The sequence below is a fragment of the Falco cherrug genome, chromosome 7 (genome assembly GCF_023634085.1).
Source record: "Falco cherrug isolate bFalChe1 chromosome 7, bFalChe1.pri, whole genome shotgun sequence".
NCBI classification, from domain to species: domain Eukaryota; kingdom Metazoa; phylum Chordata; class Aves; order Falconiformes; family Falconidae; genus Falco; species Falco cherrug.
In genome coordinates, this window is record NC_073703.1 from 63,637,126 (window position 1) to 63,662,211 (window position 25,086).

Genomic DNA, 25,086 nt, shown 5'->3' on the forward strand with positions numbered 1-25,086 from the left:
ACTACGAGCCGTTGCTGTGGTTTCTAAGAACCTGGTTTCCCTGCACACTTTTGAGGCATACTCTGTAAACATGCAGGGAGCTAGCTCACCCTCCTTCCAGCTGCTGTACAGCATGTGTAGAAATCTTGATAACTGTTAAGATGATGTGTTGTAAGTATGATACTTTTCAGTGTTGTCTCATTTAACTGTGTACCTCTATTGTCTGTCTGTATTTATATAGTGTCTCTCCTAAGCTCCCTGGGGCAGAAATAACTTGTCCTCTGTTTGTACACCATGTAGCAGAGTGTGTACTTGATCAACAACAAGAACTTCCAGGCATCAAAATAATTATTCAAGACATACATCAGCACTGCTAGCTAGCTGTATTTCTTTAAAGGTATTTGTCAAGTTAGCACCCTGGCTGTTTTCTTCTCTTTTTATTGACACTGTTGAACATGTTGGCTTCCTCCACTTTAGCATGATATGTCCTAATAACAGATATGTTTGAAATAAACTTTGCGGAGTATTCCTTGAAGGGCTTTGATGATATAAAACCAGTGTTCTGCAGGAGTGTTCAAGGCTTTTTTGACCAACTGCTTAAGAAAGCTGTTCTAGGAAATGCCACAAAAAGATATGCCTGACGTTTGGGACCAGTGTCTGTAGCTGTTACATTTTGACACCTACCTGGACCCCCCAAATCAGAAATAGAATCACCCCAAACTGTGGAGGCAGTCAGATCTTAAATAAGATGAGCTGCTGTTTTGGAGGCATTTATATCTTTCTGTAGATTTATATGAGGTTCTCAATTTAAGACACTTCAGTCTGGAACCTTAATTTAGTTGGCATGGATCTAAGCCTTGGATATAAAACACTATTCATGAGATTAAAATGGGATTTCCTTGTTTCATAATAATTCTGTTCCCTCAATCTTGGAACTTGACAGAGAAGGATATATAACAATTTGTGTGTATGGGAACCTGAGGGATGGATGGAGATGTTGCATAGCAGGAGGGAATGCATCAGGCATAGAAACGAAGTTTCCATTTGCACGTTAAAGTGCTGTCTTCTAGGGAATGCTGTCATTCTAGCCCAGTAATTGTATATATTGAAGAAAACTTTACCTTAAGTGACACAACTTTTGCTGTATTTGAGATAATGCTTTCTGAAAACAAATAATATCGTCCAGAACTATTATCAGAAACAGAAGAGGACATACTTGGAGATCAAACATGGCAGCAGTTAGTCACAGCATTGCTTTTTTCATCTGTTATAAAATGGAAGGGAAGGAGTAGAGGAAAATTCGTTCTCTTGCTTTCTGTATATATTGCAGGCTGCTTGAGGGGCTGTAATATCTGTAAATGTTTTATGTCATGTACGTAAATAGCAAACCCTTTTTTTTCAAGAAGTTGTAAAGTAATTGTAATTTGCTTTTACTTCTGGTTAGGTAAGTCTGAGAAAGTTAACAAACTAAGTATGATCTTTGTATGCATTTGTAATCACAAAGTTTTAGTTAAACTACACTGATGCAGGTTTTTTCCTTAACAAAGGTTTGTCACTTTGATAGGTTTGGAAAGCATAGATTTTAAGATAATTGGCATAAGTTGGCTAGAAGGTGGTGACACAAGGATCTGTACTTGGGCCAATTTCACTTGATAGCTCTTTATACTTGAACTGCTAAGTATAGGGTTTTTGTGACGCTTCTGAGCTCAAAACTTGCGGTTTGGCAGAATCGTCATGACAAATCTATCCGAACTTGCTGGAGAATATAGCTACACAAAGTAATTGGAGTTTGTGTGCAGCTGGTGAATGTGGCAGCATTTAACCATGTTTTGCGCGAGCCCCCCAAGCCTCCTGAGCTCCTGGGATGGTCCGGAACAGCCAGGTGGAAGCACAGTGCCCAGCATGGTGAAGCAGAGCAGATTGCTTTGCCCCTGTACGTCTTCAGGCTTGAGTGTATCCCAAGACACAACGAATTATTGTGCTGTTTGCCACCTCTTCTGCTTGACATTAATAGTTGTTTGTGCTTCATCACCTATATTTCTGCATAAGGTTCCATAATCTTTCCCCAGAAAGGAAGTAAGTCTCGTTCTCTCTTTTGTAACTTCAGATACTCTGTCACTTCAGGCAGTCTTTGGGTGGGAATAATTTTGAGATAGTGTGAAATACACCATTCACTTCAAGAGCTGCTTTTAAATCAAGAGATTTCTTCATGAGAATGTGAAAAAAAGTGAATCTCTTTGATTTTGAAAGGTAGCGCAGTTGTTATTTTACATCTCTACAATTGAGGAGATAAATTGAAAATTCCTATTGACTCCCAACCATGAAAAGAAAGTGGGGGAGAATGCAGGAAAAAAGTAATGGAAGCTCGTCAGATTAAAAGTAGCAAAAAGGAATGCTTCTTATACGATGAATGATTTGATGCAGAACTTTCTGCCACATAGGGAATTTTATTTTTTTTCCCCAGGCCAAGTACTTAGCAGCTATGGAAAAGGAATCAGGCAATTAAATGGATGATGAGAACATTTCTAGTTAGAGCAGTATAAAATCCAAAATTAATAGGAAATATCAACTGCTTCAGGGTACAAAACAAGCGCTTAGGAAGAGAAGTCTTTCGAAGGCGATTATTCCATATGTCTTTATAATGGGGTTCCTTGGGGGTTGTGGTTTTGGGGTTTTTTTTGGGGGGTGGTGTTGGTTTTTTTGTTTTGTTTCTGTGATGCTTCTGATATTTGGTATAGTCAGACAGGATACCTGCTTGGGTAAATCACTGATCTGCCCTGCTTTTTCAATTCCTGTGTTCATTTACAGTTTTTATGACTACAGACCTGACAGATTCTTGTTTAATAGGGAATAACGTTTCTACAATCTTTTTTTAGTGACTAGTCTTAGATCCTATCAATTGATAGAATTTTATGTACAAGATTTTAGTCAGTGATAGAGAATGTAAATGCAGAGCATGATCTGAGTTACATCTCTGGAGAGAACATCATTATTAAACCTTTTTGAGGGTGTCCATGGTGGCAGCTCCATAGAGCAGGTGGCCTGCATGGCACAAGCACACAGTGAGTCAGGAGCCTGTATCTTATCAGAGCATATAATCTAAAAATCACTCAGCCTGTTTCTGTCTCCTGGGGAGATGATGACGATGACACAGGACCCTTATGCTAAAAACTAATTGTTAACCTGCAGAAGACGTCATTCAACACAGATCCCAACAGAAAAAGGCTGGGTGATGGATGTTTCTGGGTAGCAGGCCAAACTGTCGTTTGGTTTTCCACAGATAGTTCTCTGGGTTGCCTCAAGATTTTCAAGCCTAGTACCTGGCTTGCTTGAGAATAGAGAACATATACATTTAAAAAAATGCTGACAAATTTTGTTTACTAATGTATGCATAGAAAACTTGGAGGAGCAAACAGTTCCTCTCCCGTCTAAGGGTATGAAATGCACAGCTTTTTGACTGTGGTGCTCCAGTTTCCTGGAACAGTAGGCAAAGCAGTGGCTAGGTGGAGGTTCAAAGGCTAGGAAACAGCGTTGAACAGGAATATAGCAAGTAGGTAGAATTTGGGAAAGGAATGTAGGATTGCATACACATCTGTTGACAGGGGAATAGCCAGCAGATCAAAGGAGGTGATGGTTCACCTCTACTCAGCAGCCATTAGATTGCATCTGCAGTGCCACATCCAGTGGTGTCCTCCATGCCCCAGCATGAGGAAGACGTTGGTTAACTGGAGTGAGTTCAATGGAGGACCACCAAGGCGTTCAGGGGGCTGGAGCACTTGCCCTTTGAATAGAGGCTGAGGGAATGGGGCTTGTTCAGCATGGAGCAGAGGTGACTTCACAGGGACCTGATAGCTGTCTGCTAGTACCTGGGAGGAGGTTACTGAGAAGATGGGGTCAGGCTCTGCACAGTGCTGCATGGCGGGAGGACAAGAGAGAACAGTCATAAATTGAAGCAAGAAAGTTGCTGACTGGATTTAAGAGAAAACTTTTTTGGCATGGAGCAGTCAGGTATTGAAAGGATTGCCCAGAGACGTTGTGCAGTCTCCATCCACAGTTGTTTTTAAGGCTTGACTGGCTAAAGCCCTGAGCAGCCTGTCTTCCACAGAAGGCTGACTGGAGACTTGCCAAGGTCCTTCCAAATCTGAATGTTTCTCTGATTCTGTATGTTTTCCCTTGTTTGGTATTGTACTGTATGCCTTCTCATGTGATCTGTTTTCTTCTTGTAGATTAAATTTTCTTCACTTACCACTTTTTCCTTATATCTTCTTTTTCCTTACACCTCTTCTACTCCACTGCACCTTCCTCTCTCCAGATACATCTGATAATCCCACTGTCACTGGGTCATGGAGTCTTCTGGGTTCTCTTGGCTTCCAGAGTTTCTTCACTGCCCCTCAACCCTCAGAATAATCTCACCAGTCACTAAGTCGAAGGAGATCCCCATGGCCATCACCACCTTCTGCTTTACTTGCTGAGCTGTCTTGTAGGTGGTTTGCCATCTGCTTTGCCGCAGTGCCTCTGTTCTTCATTTCCAGTAACGGATGACGAACACTAGTCAGCTCATTAAAGCATAATAGCTATGTCACTGTATTCAGTTTTCATAAGAGAAGAAAGTAGTGGTAGACATGGCCTCAGACCACTGGCATACGGACTGAGAATAAACGTGGCAGGCTTTTTGGAAGCAAAAGAGTAGCAAAGCTTGCTGGGCTGCTCTCAGTAGACCTTCTGGAGTGGAGAATAATGTTGTTTTCTTTGTTTTGGCTTCTTTTTTCAGGAATGACGATTGACTAGTATGCTTCATTTCTGGGTTTCAAGAAACTGGAGTTTCTTCTGGCCGCTCCTCTCTTGAGATCTCTGCAGAGTCCAATACCTCTGTACTTCTTGTATTCGAATCATGTCTTTACGTTTTTCTTCCAAGTCCATGGATACTAGAAGCATGAGGGTGTTTATGAAAAATGTTCCCATGTTTTTTCACGGGTCTGGAAGGGTTTATTTTTGAGTGCATCTTTTACATCTGCTTTTACAGCTGGGCCTTGCCTATTTGACTTTGAGCTCATGAACAGCTGAATTGTGGTAATTGTAGCAGAGCCGGCATTGTTTATATTTAATATCTATTCCAAACAGCCCAAAGTGGTACTACAATTCTGTTATCAAGTAGGTCAGGTTAAAACTAGTGATAGGTTCTCTTGAGTAACAACAATTTTCCTGTGATTCTTAACTCTTCCATATATATTTTTTTCTCTATATTCATTTGAACTTGACTCTAGTAGCATTTGGGTGCTGTAAAAGCTGTAACATTTCTAAATCAGTGTGTTTCCTCAGATGTCTTGTGACGAGCCTGGAGTTAGTAAAGATGGTTTTGGATCCCCTGAGCCCTCTTCTGGACTTGGAAGTATTCCTCAGCTCAGGGTATTGGTTCCAGGAGAAGAGGATTGTGGCAGGCAGAGTGCATGAAACTGGTCGGTAATACAACTGAAAAAGCTGGACTAAAGCAAGCAGTGAATATACTGGGAAGGATGAGAATAGGGATAAGGGCAGTCGTTAAAGAAAGTGCCTTTGATTCATGTGGAGGAAAGAATAAAATTATGGGGGCAATTGTGAAGGTATTTTCTTAGCCCATAAACTGCATATTGCTGCTTTTTTATAATTCTGGTTTAACTAAGGTTGAGACTTTGGCCTTGAAGCACTGAGATTTCTGTCTTTTACTTGTATTTGGTCATACAATTGGTTTTGGATTTTTGGAAATTATGGGAGTCCTTTATGTAATTTAATGTGTTCTATTGTTGTACTGATGGCAAAAGGAACCTTGGTTGACTTCACATGTCAGTCAAGTAATATTGTTCGGTCATAAAAAGTGTGAATCTTTTTTTCATAGACATCTTCAATATTGGTAATTCGTTGTTGTGTCAAGGGCTGCATTTATCTACATGGAAAAATGTTTCAATAAGGAATCTTGGGATTAGAAACATTTTAAAAATTTAGACTGCTTTTTAAAGTAAAGACATATCTCTGGACAAATAAATACAGACTACCATAGTATCACCTTCTTTCACTCAGATACCTCTTCTTGAAGCTCGTTGACAGAAGTTAAGCTTAAAAATTCAGTTTTGCTTCACAGCTCAAGCCATTAGCTAACCTACTGACAGGGGCTTTGGAGGTCAAGGAAGCCATACCATTCCCGAACCAGAGAACCAGAGCTGCGAGCCTCCCTGTAAACATGCCTTGATGTCTGTGATTGGATTTGTGTGCCCAGGCTTGCATAACCATACAGCTTGTATCCCAACATTATTAGCCAAAAGGAATATAGGGACTTACATAATCATTACACGATTATTTTCAGTAACTGCACTGTAAATATGTAATTCTCTCTACTCCTAATAACTCTTAATCTCTCTGTTCCTGTTGGCTCCAGGGCTCAGATTTTGCCATGGCCTGTGCGCCCTGGCCACCGGTAAGACTTGAAAAAATTGTTAATTTCAAGGTTCACCTGTTTTGCTCCCAACCAGTAAATACGTGCTCCCCAGCACAGGCAGGGGCACACTGTTCTGTGGGAGCCTGGGCAGCACTGCTGCCTCTGTGCCTTCTGAGAAGGTGCTGGTCACCCCCAGAGACCTTTCGTACCCGGCTTTATATTCATTGTAGAGCGTGCCCTCCCAGCTTCTTCATGTGTTTTATGCTCAAGAGTTCTTGAGCAGTTTTGATCTCCTTTCTCTGCATTGCTCAATAAAGAAGATTCTTCTTTGAGATACTGTCGTGGGAAAACCTAAATTATCAAGAGATCTTGGTCTGCTGCAGGGGTTGGGAGGCCAGGAAGAGATTATTTTCCTTTTGGTACAAGCAGGTAGGAAAAAAAAATAACATTTAGGGTGCTTCTTGTTAAAACGTGCCCCCTTTTCTATCCTGCTACTTGCCCCCAGCATCTGTGGATTTTGGTGGTCAGAGCTCTCCCAAGCTGTAGCTGTTCCAGTGACAGCTTACACTAGTAAATTACCTTTCAGGTATACTTGAAAATATCCTCAACTTTGATATAAAATTGCCTTTCATACTGCTTTTAATATTAGAAGCATAACTTAAATTTCTTTAAGCCTTACGAAATACTCAAACATCATTTTTCTGTGTTTAATTAGCTTCAAGAGTCAGCACCTGGTCTTAGGTCTTGACATTTTTGGCATGTGAAATTTTTGTGTGTATTTGACCTTGGCTTTATTCCAGAATAAATATTTTAAGCTGCTAGTTGTGTGTGGGTTTTTTTGTCTTTGGTCTGAGACTAGGGGGCAGACATAAGCAGCACTGAGAGAAGTGAACTGTATAAACCACAATTAGAATTGCAGTGCACAGGTGTCTGAAGATCTCATACAATTGCCAAGCTATTTGTTTCTCAAATGAGAGGAGCTTTGGGAGTATATTTTGGAGAATAAAAGGAGCAGAAGGCCTTTGGTTTTGATGTTAGGGTTGTGGGTTTGGTTTGGTTGTTGTTGGTTGGGTTTTTTTTCCCCCCTCTCTGTTTTTTTAAATTTAATTTATTTCCGAATCCTAGTTTAAATTCTTCCAGACTTGATACATTTGATATCTTTACAGAACCAGCATAATGAATGGTTGAAAGTGATCTGCTGCAGCTGGTGTTGGAATTTATAACTGCCTTCAGATAGGAATCAGCATTTAAGAAGAAAAACTACTTGCACGCTAGCTTTTCTTTGAGCATCAAGTTAGATCTTGCGGTTTTAAAATCTGAAAGCTAGTGTTCGAAGTAATGATATTAAAGGAGAATGGCTTTAGCATCAGGGTTATGGGCGAGTTCTGTTGCAGATAGTTGAGGATCTTTTGGGGAATGTAGGCATCTTAAATCTCTGTGCTAGTCATATACAAAGTATTATTGCAATGAAAAAATAGTGAAGTGAATAAACAGCAGCTTGCAGTGTCAGACACTTGATGTACCTAGAGTCCCAGTGTTCGCTGTATTTTGCAATTTAATGCACAGTAATTTTTTAGTTCTGTATTTCTGTATGCTCCACTGTGTCAGATCTGTATTCTTGGGATGTGAGGTTCCATTAAAAAATAAATAATAATCGCAGCCCCCGCTCCCCCCACATACACTCATTTTCTATAATATGGTAATGATATCACCGTAGCAGTAATTACGGGTCATCTTCATTTCTTTCATCTCTGCTGGTTCTGATGGCTTCATTCCTTTGACGGAGAAGATTTGGCTCTGGGTGCTGTGATTATTTTGTTAAGCATTATTCGAATAGACAGGAGTGAGAGAAATTAATCAATCCAAATGCAATTAGCATCATGTTTAACCCAGTGATGGACGTCTCAAGGTGAAACAGCCAGGGGAGTTTCAGACATTATTATTCAATCCAGTGGCTCTTATCTAAATTATAATCAAGAGAGGTTTTTATTGGCTTCGCAGAGGGAAGATGTAACTCTTTCCTTGCTTTGGGGGTCAAAGGGATCAGGTTTTTGGCCCCACAGGATGTTGGCTGCAGTCAGCTCCTAGAAGTGGGAGGTACTGTATGAATTTCCTTTAATATGGGGGGTCACTCCGGACAAAATATCTGCGGGTCCTAATATCCATGACCTGGAACATGAGTTTAGTAGCTCCCTGGGCATTGGCAGGGATGTCCTTGCCCCTTGTTTCAAGTGTTTTCATTGACTGGCTTTGCCCATCTGTGTGTGAATGAATATGGTTTGTAGTTTTTGCATTCGAAGCTCTGTGAACATCATTGTGTGCAACCGAATGCAAACAGAATGGTACTGCCTTTGGCAAGGCAGGGAAATCTGATTAGGAGAACAAGGTAAATTATTCTGCAGAGAAGGATTCTAATTTTTTTTGAGCGGATATAATTTTAGTATTTATTGATAGCTACAATAACATTTTTTTGAGGATCTCTTAATCTGCATCAGATCTGTTATCACCATTCTGGATAATCCTGAATGATCTCTGAGATCTCTTATCAGGTATATGATAAAACACCACTACTGTGGGTGGAAAAAAACGGTGGAAAGAGGTCACATGAGGATTTCATGATTCAGGAAAGCATTAGGTATTTGCTTCCGATTCTTAAGGCTCTAGCTGACACTCGCTAACCTGTTTCAGTGGTTTAAAACTTTGTCAGCCTCAGCTGTTTACCACTTCTCTGTCAGAGATGCCTGTTTACCTAGCACGCTGGGAGGAGCGGTCCATGTGCCTCACCTGCTCTGATTCACAGCCTGGCTTTGTGCAAGCCTCCACCTTCTTTGGCATTGCAAAGCAAGTCATGCCAGACTCCTGAACTACAGCTGAAGTAAGGGCAGATTCTGCTGTCTCATTCACCAAGGGAAGGACCGTGATGTTTTGTACCGAGGGTGGTGTTAATATTTTAAAATGCTGCAGCAAGACTTGACAGAGCTCATCTTTCAGAGCCTGAATTCTAGCATGGTTGCTGACTCCTTTAGTATACATCTGTACATCACTCCTCACTAAGGCTGTGACCCCATCTGTAAGATGGGAATTAAATCACTGTATGTCTCAAGAATATTGTGAAGCTTGATAAACTTTGCAAGTGCTTTGATATTGATTATTGAAACATGCCACAGTAATGCAAGCTTATTCCACACGGAGGTTTGTGCTGATTCTGTCATCTTACCTGAAAAAATGTGTTTCAGGAATGCTAGATGGTTACGCTGGTCTTCAGTGTAAATGTAACCATTCCTGAAGTACGCATCTGAGTATCTGCATGTGCCAGTTCTACCTTCAGTAAAGGTGACCGACATTGCTTTCACTAATGGCTGCTCTCCCGAGATGGCGCTTGGTGTAGCATTCACTGATAAGTATTTGTCAAAGACCCACAGACAATTCATTTGACAATTACGTCACAGAAATAGGCCATTAGCAGAGTAATTGGAGCCCTTTTTATGAAGGAAGAGGAATGAGCCGGTGCTAGCAGCTATCGAGGCGGTGGTAGGATTTTGGGGTCTGGTCTCAAGACAGAAAGTGGGCCATACAGATCTCTTTCTCTCTGATAGAAGTTCACATTATGTTGGCTGATTAATAATAATCTGTTGGTCTTGTCTGACATAAGCCTCTTTTTTTTCTTTGAGGGCTGTTCAGTAATAATGTCAATCTTAAATATTTTTGCTTGGTTTAGATTGCCTTTTTGCCTTCACTCTCCCCCACTCCTGTCACTGATTTTTCTTTTTATTTCCCTTCCAAATGCAATAGTAGTTGAGCCCCTCCAAAAGATGTGGCTTTGCCATTGGCTTTCACAAGTCTAGTCAAGCCAGACTCCCACAGTCCCTCACAGGCAGATTCCTCTAGGCCTTTATGTCCTACCAACTAAGAAAAAGAACGGTTTGGTCATCTTATCCTAACATTGTGTCTGAGGACAAAAGAAATAATTTTTGATGCAACAGACCTTTGTGACAGAAAGGTTAAAAACCAGAGTAGTGTTCTACTGTCTGTCTGCAATTCCTGCTCTTTGCTCTGAACTGGTAATTTCCACTGATAGTCCTTCAGAAATAAACCCTTTCTAGTTTTGTTTTCTGTGTAGTCCTAAAACAGCAGTAGTTTGAGGGTGCATGATTAGTACTTTAAAGGAATCCTTCCATGTTGAAAACCAAGTTCTTTAGTTACCGTAAATACAGCTGAATGGGAGGAATAACTGATAAGCTAACAAAGTATGACAGTGCCTAAAATAACCTTTTGTAGTCAAGAATGTACCATGCAAAGTGTGATACTATAAGGTATTTCAGGGTAAACCCATGTTCTGTTTGTAGAACATTAATTGTATTTCCAGGGTTTTTTAGTAGTAAGACCTTTATATTTCAACAAGGCTACATTTTCGGGTCAGAGGAGGAGAACAGTCAAATTTATCCTGTAAGTTGTACATCTTGGGGAAAGGCAGAGAAATGCTTCTGTAGTGGGTGGCTTCATTTAAAAATATCTGTGATTTGAAGATGCTCACAGGCTTTGTTTCGAGGCTTTTAGATAAGCCCAGAAATAGTAAGCAGTGAAGGTATAATGTTTGTGATAAATGCGTGATAAATACAGTTTGTCACATGCATCTTTTGCGTAGACTATATCACCAAGTGTGTTGTGCTTTTGCATTGAAGTGTATATTGTGTTAAAAAAGTGTTTACATATGTGTGTTGCTTAGGGATTCTCCTGGATGAAAGTTGCTTATGTAAGTGTAAATCACTGTTTTCGTTGCTGTTTTTATAGCAGTAAATCCTTCCATTATTTCCTGGCTATCCAGACCTTATGACACAGTATGTCCTGTGCTGTCATACGTGTGAGAAGGCTTTTTATGGGGAGCAATCAGGCTGGACCCCAATCTCCAGTCCAGTGTTTTTTTCTAATTAAATTGTCACCAGAAGGAATATCCGGAACAGCAGTTTTCATTTTCAATCGAGGAAAAAACATTATGAGTCTTTGTCATTTGATTAAAAGTTACTTAACCTTTAAATTGCTACAGATGTAAAGATAGCTCTGAGTTTCCAATGTAATCGCCTCCAAGTTAAAATCGGGAAAATCTTTGTGTAATGAAACCCATATGTCATAGTGAAAGGATGCAAAGCATTGGCAGAGTGGGCTGCTCTAGCAGGAGATTCTGCACCCAATCTTGTTAACCAGGACTGCTTTTGGTAATCCCTCATCTCCTCACTTGTAGGAAATCAATCTGTACTACTGAATCTTTTCAACCAGCAACCACAAAATTTACTGCGGAGGGGCAGCTTGGGGACAATTGTAGTAGAAAAGGAGCCCCAGGCAACAAGGCTAAATGCGGGATTGAGGGATTGAAGTTCTAAAGAGGAGATTATATTAAACCTTATTCTGCTCCCCTATCAAGTAGAAGTGTTTCCTTCTCCTTTCAGCCCCAGCCTCTCCTACCCAATACCTGTTCTTGAGATCGGCTTGGCTGATCTTGCCAGGCAGCAAACTTAATTCATGTTAATTATAATAGCCTGATATCATTTTTCAATACGTTTCTCTGAAAGAGTCTATTCAAGCACTCAATTTCCACTGTAACCAGTGCCGATAACATTTTAAAGTGGTTTTTCTAGGGGCTGCGGTATCGTCTTCCTCCTCCCTGGTAGGTGAGATTAATTTGTATCCAAGCTATTGCAATCGTATCCATTGTTGATTTTTCTATTGTAGTAGATGCTCGGCGTAGGCAAGGTTGTAAATCGTGACTTGACGTGGAGATTCATGTTTCTGTTTCGTGCTGCGCAGCCTCTGTAGCGTCTGTTTGCCGGTACAATGAAACCTACACTCAAGCCCTCTCTTCACTTGAAGTCCGTGGTTTAAGCAACCATTTTAAAGAAAAAAAATCCCTAAGGTTTTCACTACAGTTTTGTCCAACCTTTTAATTAAAAAATCCACCTCTGTCTGCTATGCAACTGGCTTCTGCTGATCCCTTGGGTAGTTGTTTAAGGCAGGTTTTACTGTCTCTCTTAGACTGCAATCATATTTAGAATGTGGGTGATGGTTTCTTCATTCACAAGCTCTTCCCTCACTCCAGCAACCTCCAAAAGGCCCCATTGGAAATGATCTTCCCATTATTAAGAATTCATTTATCAGAAGCAATGCTGAGCAGAGGAGTCAGTTTCTAATATTAGAGCCTTTTCTGTGCGAAACCCAAGCTCAAATCATACTCCAGTGCAGATTAAAGAGGAACAAAGGGGAGGGAATAGCCAAGACGTTTGAATGCAATACCATGTAATACATATTTGGCCTGTGTTTACCAGGAACACATTGAACTGTGGTTCTTAGCAGATAAGACAAGCAGCTGAAGCAAGGAAAACAAGATTGTTAATGTTTGTGGAAAGTTGCCTTTAGTTTGGCTGTGATTTTGTTGTTGTTGATGTTGTTGTGATATCACGATGTTATTTCCTGGCCATTTTCATACATATACAAAGATGTAAGGTCCTTTTTTTAGTTTGGCATATCTTTAAAAATAAAGCCCCAATGCAAGCCTGAGTATGTTGGGAGAAGAGGAATACAGAATAGCAGAAGGCTGTCTCTTGCTCCTAATGGGATTTTGTAGCAGCATGTGCGAGTTTGTTTCAGAAGTCAGAAATGAACAGATGTTGGTATAAATTACCTCTGTGTCTGATGTCTTGCAAATTAAAAGCGCGGTTGGCATCACTAAACAATTTCACCGGGTTGGGGGGGGAAACGGGCGGTGATTATTGTAGCAGGTCGGTAAGAATCTTTAAGCTGCAGCAGAACAGGATAGCAAGGATAAAGGAATGAAGAATAAAATGAGAGGTCTGTGAATTAATCAGAAATGTTAACATCTCCGATGACAAGTGAACAGGAGGGCACGTGCTCTGGAGCAACCCCCAACCCACAGTAATTTCACTCAGCGCACAGAAGGAGTCTATGCTCTGCCTGATTTATAGGGTGCAGCCCTCTTTGTGGGAACAGAGTTGTCATGCATTCGTATATCTCCTATATGGGACTTGCACTCCAGAAAACTTTCCACTCTATAAACTGCAGTTCAGCTTTGTGCTTTCTCCAATAAGAGTGTTTTAAAACCACGCATTGTTGATGGTGCAAGGTAGGGAGGTGTCAAAGAACCGGCGCTGAAAATCTATTCCTAGCCGAAAATTTTTAAAAATTGCTTTTTTATTTAATAGTGTTCTTTGTGCTAAATTTAGTTCACAAGTGAACTAAACAACTTAGTTCCTGGCAAAATAACAATCCCATCCTGCCCTTCTGCAGCATCTTCTATCCATGTGGCACTTCAGCAGCACTGGAAAGATGCAAGCTACCTTGTGTATGGGGAAGTAGAGGTACAAATGAGTACTTTGTGGTGGTTCATGCTGTGAATCAGAAGCAGAGTTGGGAATGGATCCCAGATGATACAGCTCACAGCTGGAGGCACGAACCAAGCGAGTAAAGGAGTGAGCTGCTTGAATTTGCAGCCAGTCTGAAACATGTTCCGCTTACAGCAGTGGACTTTGCAGCCTATGAATATCAATATGTACCAGACAGTTCATAATACCGTTAATTGTTTTACAGGGATCTTGTTGATGACAATACCTTGTGGTACAATTTTGGAAGACAAATTAGAAGGTACTAATTTAAAGAGGCTTTAAGGCACAAATTTCTAACCTTTAGGTAAAGAATAACCCTCTTTACCTGAGGGTGTGTATTGAGTATTTTAAGCTGAACATTTTTATTCCTTTTCAGTTCTGTTCTAACAGATCATCAGTAATGTCAAAAGAAAACCCAACATCAGCAACAAACCCACCTCCAGTTTTTATGCTAATTGTCATTTCTGTTGTTCCTCTCAGTAGAGAGGTCAGGAATTGAATGGATAAAGTAGAAAATGAATTCCCATCTCCTTCCAGAGTCTCTCTAGGCTAGGTGTGGGAAGCATGCATGCCTTCATCAATCCTGTGAATAAAAGCCTCCATGTTTTGATGCCTGTCAGTCCAGCACAAAGCTTACACCTTTATTTAAAAAAAAAAAAAAACAAATGAAGGAGAGCACTGGTGGGAAGGTTGTTTTTCTCTAGGGTTCAATTGCTAATCATGTTGTCTTTGATGCATTGTATTGCTATTGCAAGACAAAGCTACTATTAGGGCTGCTCTGCCAGCCCGTGAGCTTATGGGCTCACAAGTCAGAAGTGTCTCGTGCAGAAAAGTGGCTGTGTAAACCCTGCTGTAATACAGCTACCAGAGATTGATGGTGCCAAGAGTGAGAGAGAGACATATAAACCTTGCCTCGCTGTATTAAACATCGCAGGACTGACAATGCAGAGAGAGAGAGAAGACCAAAGCTCTATAAACTTTACTTTATTACACCATCCATAGATGAACTGCATTGAAGGAATATAAACCCCATTATATTACAGCATCCAGGGACTGACACTGCTCAGAGAGAGAAAATGCTGTCTAATTTCTGTTGAAGATCATAGCATCCAGGGACCAATAATCCTGAAATGGAGAAAGAGAGAGTTCCATAATCTCTGACGGATTATAACATCCAGGAACAATTGCTGTGAGATAGAGTGATGGAAATCTAGATTACATGATTCAGAGATGGATAGTACAGAGAAAAAGAGATGCTCTGAGAGCGTAACACAGTAGGAATAGAAAGCATAGATTGTATGGAATGAGTCAGCCTATGGGAACTGTTGCTGAGTTTAGAGGATTCCAGGCCCTGCCTGCATTTCTGGGATGTCAGGAATTCAAGATGGAATGCAGTTTTATTTATTTTTTGCCTTAAAAACCAAATAAATAAATTAATTCTTACTCACTATTGGTATAAGCACAAATCTAAACTAATTTTTTATCCCCTGGTTAAAATCCGTAAATTATACAACTGTTTGCATTTCTTGGCTTTTTAAAAAATACTAATTTCTTTTTTCTCCCTTGTGATTTCAGCTAGAGAGATGACTCGAGGGAAATTCCTGAACATCCTAGAGAAACCCAAAAAATAGCTGCTACATCTGGAGTTTGGACAAAAATACCCCAACTAGATCATTTTCCATACCACGGATCCAGATGAACCCCAGAACTGCTAAGAAGTACAAAGCTCTTGCTCTAGACCTTCAGAAGCAAAGACCTCTTTGTGTTTCCACAGCTCACCCCTCTACGGGGGAGACGTTGCATACACAGGTCACAAGGACCGCAGTGGGCTGCGTTGGAATTCAGATTTCATCTGACCAAAGGTGTCCAACAGGGAGACTTGGCCCTGACACGCTGTGACAGAATTACCTGTTTCAATCAGCTGTTCAAAGCGAACAGCCATAGTGTCCTTAATTCGATGGCTCTCAGTGGCAGCACCTGTGTGAAGCACACAGCAGATCTGACACTGGCCAGTGTGCATCATGAAGCACGTTTTGTGTGTCTTTTGCTTTAGATGCAAGTTTTCTACTTGCAGCTCCTGTGCTAAAAGATTTGAGCATCGTTTGGGCTGTGGATTGACCAGTAACTGTGGTTCAGCAGGAGCATGTGCTTCTAGTGTAGAAGCTGAGTGTGGTCTGAGCATTAAAGCCCAGTTCCTCGCTGCCTTCAGAGAAGCGTGTCTGGTACTCCAAGGAGGACCTCCAGACCTTTGATGTACCAGGAGCTTCATCTCACCGCTAAATGGTTCTCTAGTGAAATAGAGACTGACAGACCGTAAGGAATAAAGAGATGTTACTGTGTCAGGAAGGAAAATGTCCCTGCAGAAACTTTGGCTGGTACACAAAGAAGGAGCTTTGTCAGTCCGCTGCAGTTCTCAGCTTCTTACAGAGCTAGAAACAGGAAGGTTACAGAGTTGAAAGGCAGTAATATTTTCAGTTGGTGCTACAAGAAGGGGCAAGAGGATTGTTAGCCCCATTGCAAGGACGGTCTGCTTATACAGAATCTTAACATTTCTGAAAATAACATTGTGTCATGTTTTTAATTACAAAACACCAACAAACCCAGAATTTTTAAGATAGAATTTTCTGTGACCTGGTATCTTTCAGCACAGTTTTGGGCTTTATTCATCTTACGGTTTAATGGCTTTTCCTTCTGTTAATGTACTTCTGTATCTTCACCCCAGAGAAGAGGTAAGGAGCATGTTTAGACTGCTTGTTTTATTTAAGAGATTAATTATTTTTCATTTCATCCTCTTTCCTTTTCCTAGAAAACAACATTTTAAGCATAAGTAAATACGTTCCTTTTAGAGCACAACATAGTATCGAAACATTGGGTGAAGAGCAGGGTTTTTTCTCTGTTTAGGAATGTTATTTTTAGCATGCAGGCTTTTCAAAACTTGTCGTTTACCAGCGTGCCATCACATCTGGGAGGAGAAATGGCTTGGAAATACTATGTGTAACAGGCTGTCCTTAGAGCATTGCATTTTTCTGTCTTTGCAGAGAGGAGACTCTTTTAAGGTGCGTGTGCAATAAAGAGGAGGAGATTTTTTTAATCAAACGTACGTCTCTAATTTTTTACTGAAATGCTGGTGACCTTTTGGTTTGCAATCTGTGGTCTTGGTTATTACCGGTCAGAACTAGGCTTGTTATGGACAGCTCCTGTTAACTAAGTTTAAGGAGTTAAATTCCGCATCCTGGAAAGACCCTGCACAAATACTGAATATTTAGGAATGTCAGGAGTCTCATTTTAAAGTTAATGGATTTATTTCTGTGCTTCACAGTTTATGCAGGGCTGAGCTTAACAGGAACTCTATCCCTTGAGAACATGAGGGTTAAGACAGATGAATGTGAAGAGAAGCTGAAAGTGGTAATTCAGAGACAGAGGAAAAAACCTGCTGGTGCAAACTGACGTTGATGTAGCTTTAGGTATTGAATTACACATTTTGAATGCAATTTTAAGTTTGTATCCTATGTATATAATATGTATATACATATATAACGTAATGGTATACTTCATCTGTGTCACCGATATGAGTTTGTGCATTTTATAGAGGTTTGTTGGTCCAACACATTAAGGAATTAGGATCTGAAAGGAGAAGGAATATAGGAGAAGATGCAAAAGCCTGGCATGGAAGTATATGTATATTTTCTGACATTTTCAGTAAGGGATTTCAAATTTTAGGTAGTTTTTAGTAACATATATATTTTAAAAACAAACAAAAAACCCCTTTTACCACATGCCTATTACTTTTATTCTATAGGGCAGCCAGTAACACGTGTTATAGAATTGTGATATTTATTGGCTTTGTATTTGTCATCTGTAGAGATTAGTCAGTGACGCATTTTTTATTGGTAATATTTATATGTATTTTTGTGTGTTAGCCAGAGAATTGTAGTCATATCTGTTACTCTTTTCTGGTTTGATAATAAACAAATGGAAAGCTTGCAAATTCATCTGGGTTTCCAAAGTAGTCCTCTGAGATGCAAAAGCTTTTGCTTAGCCACTTAGGTAACGCTCTTCACACTTCTGCACGCCACCACCTCAGGGTGTTTGGCCTGTGGATGCTCCATTCTCATCAGTAAATAAATATTTGGCAATATCCAAATGATACTAAGGGCTTTCATACCCCATTGAACCCTGTTTTTTTCCTTTAGTGATGTCCTTCTTGACATCTTTGCAGTATATTATCTATACAGGAAATTCTAGGTGACTTTTTGTTGCTGATAACCTTCTGTATTTTCAAACAAAAAAAAACAAAACTTGATTTGGTAATATTAATCAAGCTAATGTATTGCTTTATAAAGTGTTTTCATGTGTTGGTATGTTAAATGGTACTGTGAGGTTCTTGGAAAGAAACCCAGTATGTATTTAGTTCCTTTTAAATGCCAGTGTTAAATGTATTCAGTTGTTAAAGCCTATTTGCTCTTCAGTCTTGGAGTATCAAATGCTTTTCTATTTAATCCAGCTAAGAAGAAATTCTTGTTTGTCATGTTAATCATTATAAAAATAAAACTCTAGTTGCACTGGCAATTGAAGAATGTGATCCTCCATTTAACTCGGTGTTTTGCCATTAATGAAATTAACAATTTCAGAACAATCCTATAACCCACAGTTCACAACTATTGTTCACATTTCCCCACAACAAATCACCTAGAAGTAGCAGATCAGTGAAAACTGACTAATCCAACTTGGAGGTAATGTTTGAACCTTATTCTGGTTTATTTTAGTGATTTTGATGTTACATAAAAATGGAAGGTGCTATTACAAGTCAAAATTGCAAGCCCATCTTATCTGTAATCTTCGCTTTGATTACAAACAGTTGTAGAAGGATAGGTAAGGATATAAACAAAAGGCTTACACGGACTGATTTTGCTTTAGGGTAACTTACACAGCATCCAGCAATCTGTTTTAGTTGAATCTGGTCCACAGTAGATCCTACCCTCCATAAATTTGTCTTAGTCCTAATTTAGTCTGTACTTAGTCTTAGTCTGTACTTCTGGCCTCTCAAATGCCCCTGGACAGCGAGTTCTATAATTCAGTTATACAAAGGGTTAAAAAAAAAAAGGTGGGGGTGGGTGGGTGTAATTGTTTGTTTTAAACCTGCTTACCTGATAATGCCATTTTGAACCTTTAATTTCTTTTATTGTCAGAAACAGTTGTTTGGGCTTTTTTTCTTTGCTGTCTGTGCACTACTCACGATTTTTCAGCTCCTGCTATGTTTTCGGTATCATGGTTATGTTTCACCTTCCTTACATTCACAATGTTCAGCTGTCTTCTGTTACAGCCTGAGATGGCATAACCAAAACTGCAGCGTGTGAGCATACTGTAGAAGTGTCTAAGTCCTAATTACAGCTTGTATTTTTTCCTCTGCTGTTTTGTCCCTCATCATCATGGGCTCAATCATGGTTTGAATATCTCTAAGAATAGGATCGTCACTTATATTTGCAGCCTGGGCATGCAGCTGATCTCTTCCACTCCATCTTCAAGCACAGTAATTTGTTTTAGGCAAACAACACTTTTTCCAAATCATGACAACAGTTATGCCAACCACTTCATGTTGAGGAAGTGATACCAGATAGTTCCATCATCAACCTATGCAGCATGTAAAAAAGGTAAATTAAATCTTTGTCATATGGCCTGAAATCCTGGACTGTTATTCTGCCACAAGTTCAGTAACACTTCATAAACATTTCTGTAATACTTATAAGCTGATACCGATTTTTAGACATAATGCAATCAAAAGAAAAAGACAACTTGCAAATTACTGTTGCAGAAAATCCACACAGTGATACATACACTCTGCTAGAGCCAGCAGTCGTTCAAAACGCCAGAGGTCCAGTCTTGATAGAGGCGTTTCAGGCATCCTCATGGCTGAGTTCCTCCTAAGCAAGAACTCCAGCCACCAGGGGTACTCGTGATGGGGAAATGCGTCATGTCTTTGAGTGAACTATCTGAACACGGCATGCAAACTTCATGTAACGTGAAAAGAATCCTCGCTTCTTAGTGTTGCACCTCCATTTTCATATGCCATTCTGTAGTGACACTTTTTTAAAAGTCAGTAAATAATCAGTCTTTAGTGATAATTCATTGCAAGACAATTTTCCAGAAGGTCCTCTGTATTTTCAGCCCAGCATGATCACAGTTGGACAGAAACTTCCCGTGAACCAACACTCTGAACTGAACAAATGTGATTAGAACAACAAATGCAAACGTTGTGAACACATTTCTGTAATCACTATAGTAAAAACTTCCCACCACAGAAATACTAGACCCCATGGTTCCTATGTGCACATCCCAGCATATACATCAGCTAGCATACCAAATACTTCCAAACCTGTTGTATGTGTGATGCCAAATATGCATTGCCCTGAGAAGAGTTGAACCTTGATATTTAAAAAGGCAAGAAAATAAAAAAAAAAAAAAAAAAAAAAAGGGAAAGGAAAAAAGAGCTGGATCCTTTTGGTTTGATGTAATACTGTGATTCTTGGAACTGAAGCTGTTCTAGAGATGCATTACCTCTGCGAGCCAATCCTTACATCAGTGCTTTGGGTTTCTTTCAGGAGGATGTGAAATGCAAAATCCTGAAGTCAATTGTGACTAATGATTTGAAGTCCACATAAAGATATTTAAAAGCTTAAGTGAAGTATGGGCTGATCCAGTTTATTCTATAGAGTGTAATCCACACTGAATATGTGCAATAATGCCATTTTTATTTAGATTGTGCTAGATTTTCAGCATGAACAGGGTCTCTTCACATTTTGACTTTATCATTCACTGAAACTACCGATTTTTAGACTTGACCTTTTCTGTCATGTCCCTTTGAGCAGGACGACTGACTCCAGGCAGCTGATGCATGTACAGAACAGGCGTTTTCTTGTTGGGTTTGTGTGGCTGACCTCTGGCCTGCCTGCTGATTCCTATAATACAGATCAGTGACCAGTGAAGCCAGAACGCTCCCTGCCTGTCTCTGTTATAGACACCTCAGTAAGGAACAGAAAAGAGGAAGAGGGCTGAGCTTGAAAGCCCTTACTTAATTGCTAGTAGAAAAAATGGGTAATAAGAATGACCTTGCACCTTATTTATTGACCAGATCTCTGGGGGGACAAAGTACTTGACTTGGTTCTGTATCACTTGAAAGGCCGGCTCTGTGGCCAATAGCTGATGAGTAGGTGTAATTATATAGGGTAATTAAATTTTGAGCTTGCAGGCATTTGGATGCCAGGGAGGATTCCCCTCCCCAAAATACAACTTTCCTCGTAATCACAGAATTTGAAAGCTAATTCTGAAGCACCAGGCATTTGCCATTTGGCATCTTTCACTTACTACAACAGCCCGGACGGCAGCAGGTGACGTACGGAAAGGTGGGAAGGGGCTCCTCAGCTGCGTGAGGATGGGGGACGAGACCAGCAAAGTGACCCGAGCGGGCACGGATGCTCAGGTGCTGGGTTCTGTGGCCTTCATTTTGTTTTCCTCCCCCTCTATTAAAATAGCTTATTGGTGATAGCTAGTTTTAATTGGCTTATTTTTATATATAAATATATCGATCATCCTAAGTTGCCTTTCAGGGCATGGCCGGTGCCTGTCTCTCTCTAGTACTGTGCATGGATCAGTTTGTCACCCTGTCTTTGGTCTCTGCCCCTGCTTAGCACACCGAAGCCAAAGAGCACGTGTGATAGCAGGGGACCGGTCCCTTCTGGCGAGGCCCGTTGCAGGAGGGGTCAGCGTGTAATTAGCTGCACGGCGGCAAAGGGGTCTGCAGGCCCTCAGCATCCTTAATGGGATCAGCTGGGATGTTTTGCTCAGAATCAGCTTGTCGTCAAAAATTAGGGGAAATGTTTTGCTGAAAAAATAATTTGGTTGATGGTGGTTTCTCAAGTGTCGGGTTGAAAGTTGGAGGGAGTGTGTGTCTGTCTGCCTTGTTCTGCTCAGGGATTTGAGCTGGGGTCTCCTGCCCACCCCACAACTTCTGGAAGTTCTCATGTTTTCAGTCGTTTCGTGGGTATCTTTGGAAAGCTGTCTGGTGAGACCTAGCACGTATCCTCTTCCAGGGTCTCCTTTATACCCGTGCTCCTTCCTAGCCTGAACTCGGAGCCAGAGGATTGCCACGGCCTCGCTGGAGCAAAGCCCATGCCAGGTGCGTTTCTCCAAGGGCAGCCCCCGGTGAACCTCAGCAGAGACTTAGGGCACATCTTGGCCATCACATGCTGGGTCTGGGTGGTGCGTTTCTGCAGGGAAGCACAGGAACCCGTGTCCCACCGGAGGCGAGGGCAGAGAAGGCGGGCAGAGAGCTGGACTCGGCTTTCCACCATGCAGGAGGTGGGCAGCGGTGATGGAGAGAGGGTGGACGAGGTCCGTGTCCCCAGCCCCAGGTGGCTGCCGCCCCACCGCCAGCCCCGTGCCGCAGCGCTGGGCCCCAGCGCCTGGGCTGCTTTTCTGGCTGTTTCTCCCCGTCCCCCTTCTCCGGCCGGTGCCCGGGAGGCGGCTCCCCGTCCGTCTGCAGCGCGGGGAGCGCTGGCTGCCGCTCGTTAGAAGAATTCCCCCAAGTCAGACCTATGGTATGAGCCGTGTGAAGCGGAAGACAATTAGGGGCTTATTAGTGTCCTGGGGAGACGTGTAACTTGTGTTGCTGGGACTTACCAAAACAGCGAGAGTCTTACCGGCAAGCTCCAGCCGAGAAAAGACTGAGGGATTGTCTCACCTAATTACAGGGAATGGGCCTCTTTGTGTTTGTGATTCGGTACGGTTGTCCGATCGCTTTTCTCTGGCTGCTGGCTCAGGCTGAGCTGGAAGTGTGCTAATTAGAAGAGAAATGGACGTAGTGATCCTGTCAGCTCTCGTTACCGGCACGGACAAAGCCGAATATTATTCTGAGGCAGTGTTTTGTGAGTGTCCCCCTTCCAGCTCTCATTAAGGGCAAGGTTGGTGGACGGGGAGGGGACTTGACCACATGGGTTGGCTAATGGAGCACAGTTACCGTTACTGTGCTAATTAACGGGCTCAGGAGGCAAATGTTTCTCCAACCAGCAGTCCCAGCAGCTGCACCTGGTGCTTCCAAAACCCAACCACCTCGCTGGGCAAGCCAGGCAAACGCCATGCGTACGAGGGGCAGGGGGTTTACATGTGACGCATCCATCAGCCATCCAAAAGTGCAGAAGAACCATGAAAATGGTCAGCAAGGCGAGGGAAAGGGCAGCACGCTGCAGCGGCAGTGGGTCAAGCTCCGGCAGCCCTTCTCCCCAGTGCCCTTCCACGCAGAATGCAAAGCATGGACTTGTGTCCAGCAGAGGTGGGGAGTGGGCAGTAGGGAGAGACCTGAGGAGTCACCATGGCTCTGGGTGCCATCCAGAGGTGTAGCTCCTGTGGCTTGTTGTGATTGTCACAGGTCCTGGTGGAGCCAGGAGGGGGAGAGCTAGAAAGACGGGAGGTGATGTGGAGGTAAATCAGACTATCCCTCTCTACGCTGATGGTGGGACGCTTGTGGTCTGAGGTGAGGAGCAAGATGTGCATACATACTAGGGTGTTTCTTTTGCTCCAGGAGGGCAGCTAGGCAAAATTGAAATGATTCACATTGGTTAAGGCAGGTGAAGATGATGACCAAAGGAGCCATAGAAAACACTAAAGAAACAAACAAACAAACAAAAATTAATTAAAAAAATAATGCACTTTCATGCCTGCTACAGGGAGGGTAAAGAGAGTGATGGGAGAGATGGAAAACAAGAAAGAGCCAGAGCAGGTCTGTAGTGTCACAGTGGCCAGATAGCCTCAGCAGCAGGGAAGCGCAGTGGGTGCTGAGGAGGGTCAGTGGCAGTGAGCTGTTTTATTTGTTTGTCACACAGACTTCCATTCTAATGCATAAGTGTTTTTGTAAACAGACATAGTAACTTGCAGAAGTAATTGCTGGTTGATGTTTCCAAAGTTATGGGAATGTATTGGTGATTAAGTCTGATTTGGATGTTATGGTCCTTCTAAGGGTCCTTAATTAATCCGTGTCTTTGGGCTAGATGTAGTAAAACATATGATTATGTCTTAAAGCTGTCGATTTGCTTTCTCTGTTTTAACAGCGTGCTCATTGCGTGCACTCATGCATGCTTGGGTACTGTTTTCAAACATCTTTGGTCAAGTGTTAAAGTTACAGGAGATTTCCTCTTTTCTTTCTTGGGTTACGTGTCCCTGCTGGTGAAGCTGTTTCAGCAGGAGGGTTAGCTGCGTCTCTCCAAGGCTCCAGCAAGTCTCCTGTCATCTTGGATGGAGCTTGAACTCTGCTCTGTGCTTGCGCCTCCTTAATTTTCTGTCCGCGACAGCCATGAACCCAGCAAGGACCCTTTCGCCGTGGCAGCACGTATACCATGGTATACCGTGTCCTAGCCCCGCAGTCCTGCAGAGCTGTAAAAGCCTTTCCCTTTTAACGGGGGTTCATTTCCTACTGGCGGCTGTGATATGGCTTGAATCTTAGGAGTCTTGATGCAGGGACTGATCTCCAAAGAGGGCTTGAGAAGTATCTTCCTTGCAAAGAGGTTTATTCTAGAAGGAGGAGATGTGTAATCCTCTTACTAAAACCCAGAGAGAAAAGGCAAAAAGCTTTATTGCTCCTGCCTTGCCCCAGTGAGCTGGCAGCTTTTATGCTGCCTCACGAATAGAAAGAGGCAGAGAGAGAAACATCCAAATGCGGTGACTCCACCTGGCCTGAGGCTCTCTGGTGGATGCTTGGTGAAACCCACACCACCACTGCTTGCAAGTGTTCCGTAACACCAGCTTCTGAAGAGGGAAAACTACGGTCACTGCCTGTTACAGCGAGTGGCCGCTTGCCTTGCCTTCCAGATGCTTCAGTCTGGAGGAGTCCTGCATCAATGGCAGAAAGCTACAGACCATCATACCCACCTCCATTTTTACTTCCATACCTTCCACTTCCATTTTCCTGGAAGCTCGGGAGCTGAGTGATCTCCCTGAGTGAGGGTTGCTGACGCTTCCCATATCAAGCCTCCCTCCACAGACTGGACCTCACCGGCAGACACCAGGAGAAAAGTCTCCAAGAGGACACACGGCTGGTTTTCCTGCTTTATCTTGGTTTCTTTGCCCAAGGAAGTATTAGGATCCTAGCTTGTTATGCCTCTATTTTGCTGGCCGGTCATCTTGCTGTATTAATAATATCATGCCAAATTTCTGGCTTCCAAATGCAGATATGGATCGACTGAGTATAAAAAAAGTGTCAGTTTTGTGTCCTTGTGAAGAGGACGTTGTGAAGAGCATCCTTCATACGGATTAGCGGCA

The 25,086-nt window shown here is 41.9% G+C and overlaps 1 protein-coding gene across 7 annotated transcripts in view; it reads left to right on the plus strand.

Annotated features, from left to right (window-relative positions):
* LIN52 (lin-52 DREAM MuvB core complex component) overlaps nt 1-25,086 on the plus strand; it is a 62,177-nt gene that overhangs the window by 28,438 nt on the left and 8,653 nt on the right. The window contains exons 6-7 of one of the 7 annotated variants that reach the window (XM_055715796.1): nt 13,985-14,038; nt 15,355-18,348. The exons of 2 other annotated variants lie outside the window; for them this stretch is intronic. In XM_055715796.1, the coding sequence (XP_055571771.1) occupies nt 13,985-14,038; nt 15,355-15,410 (110 nt within the window). In that variant the 3' untranslated portion in view covers nt 15,411-18,348. 4 more of the 7 variants (XR_008733108.1, XM_055715801.1, XM_055715800.1 and 1 more) reach the window with 4 other exon arrangements.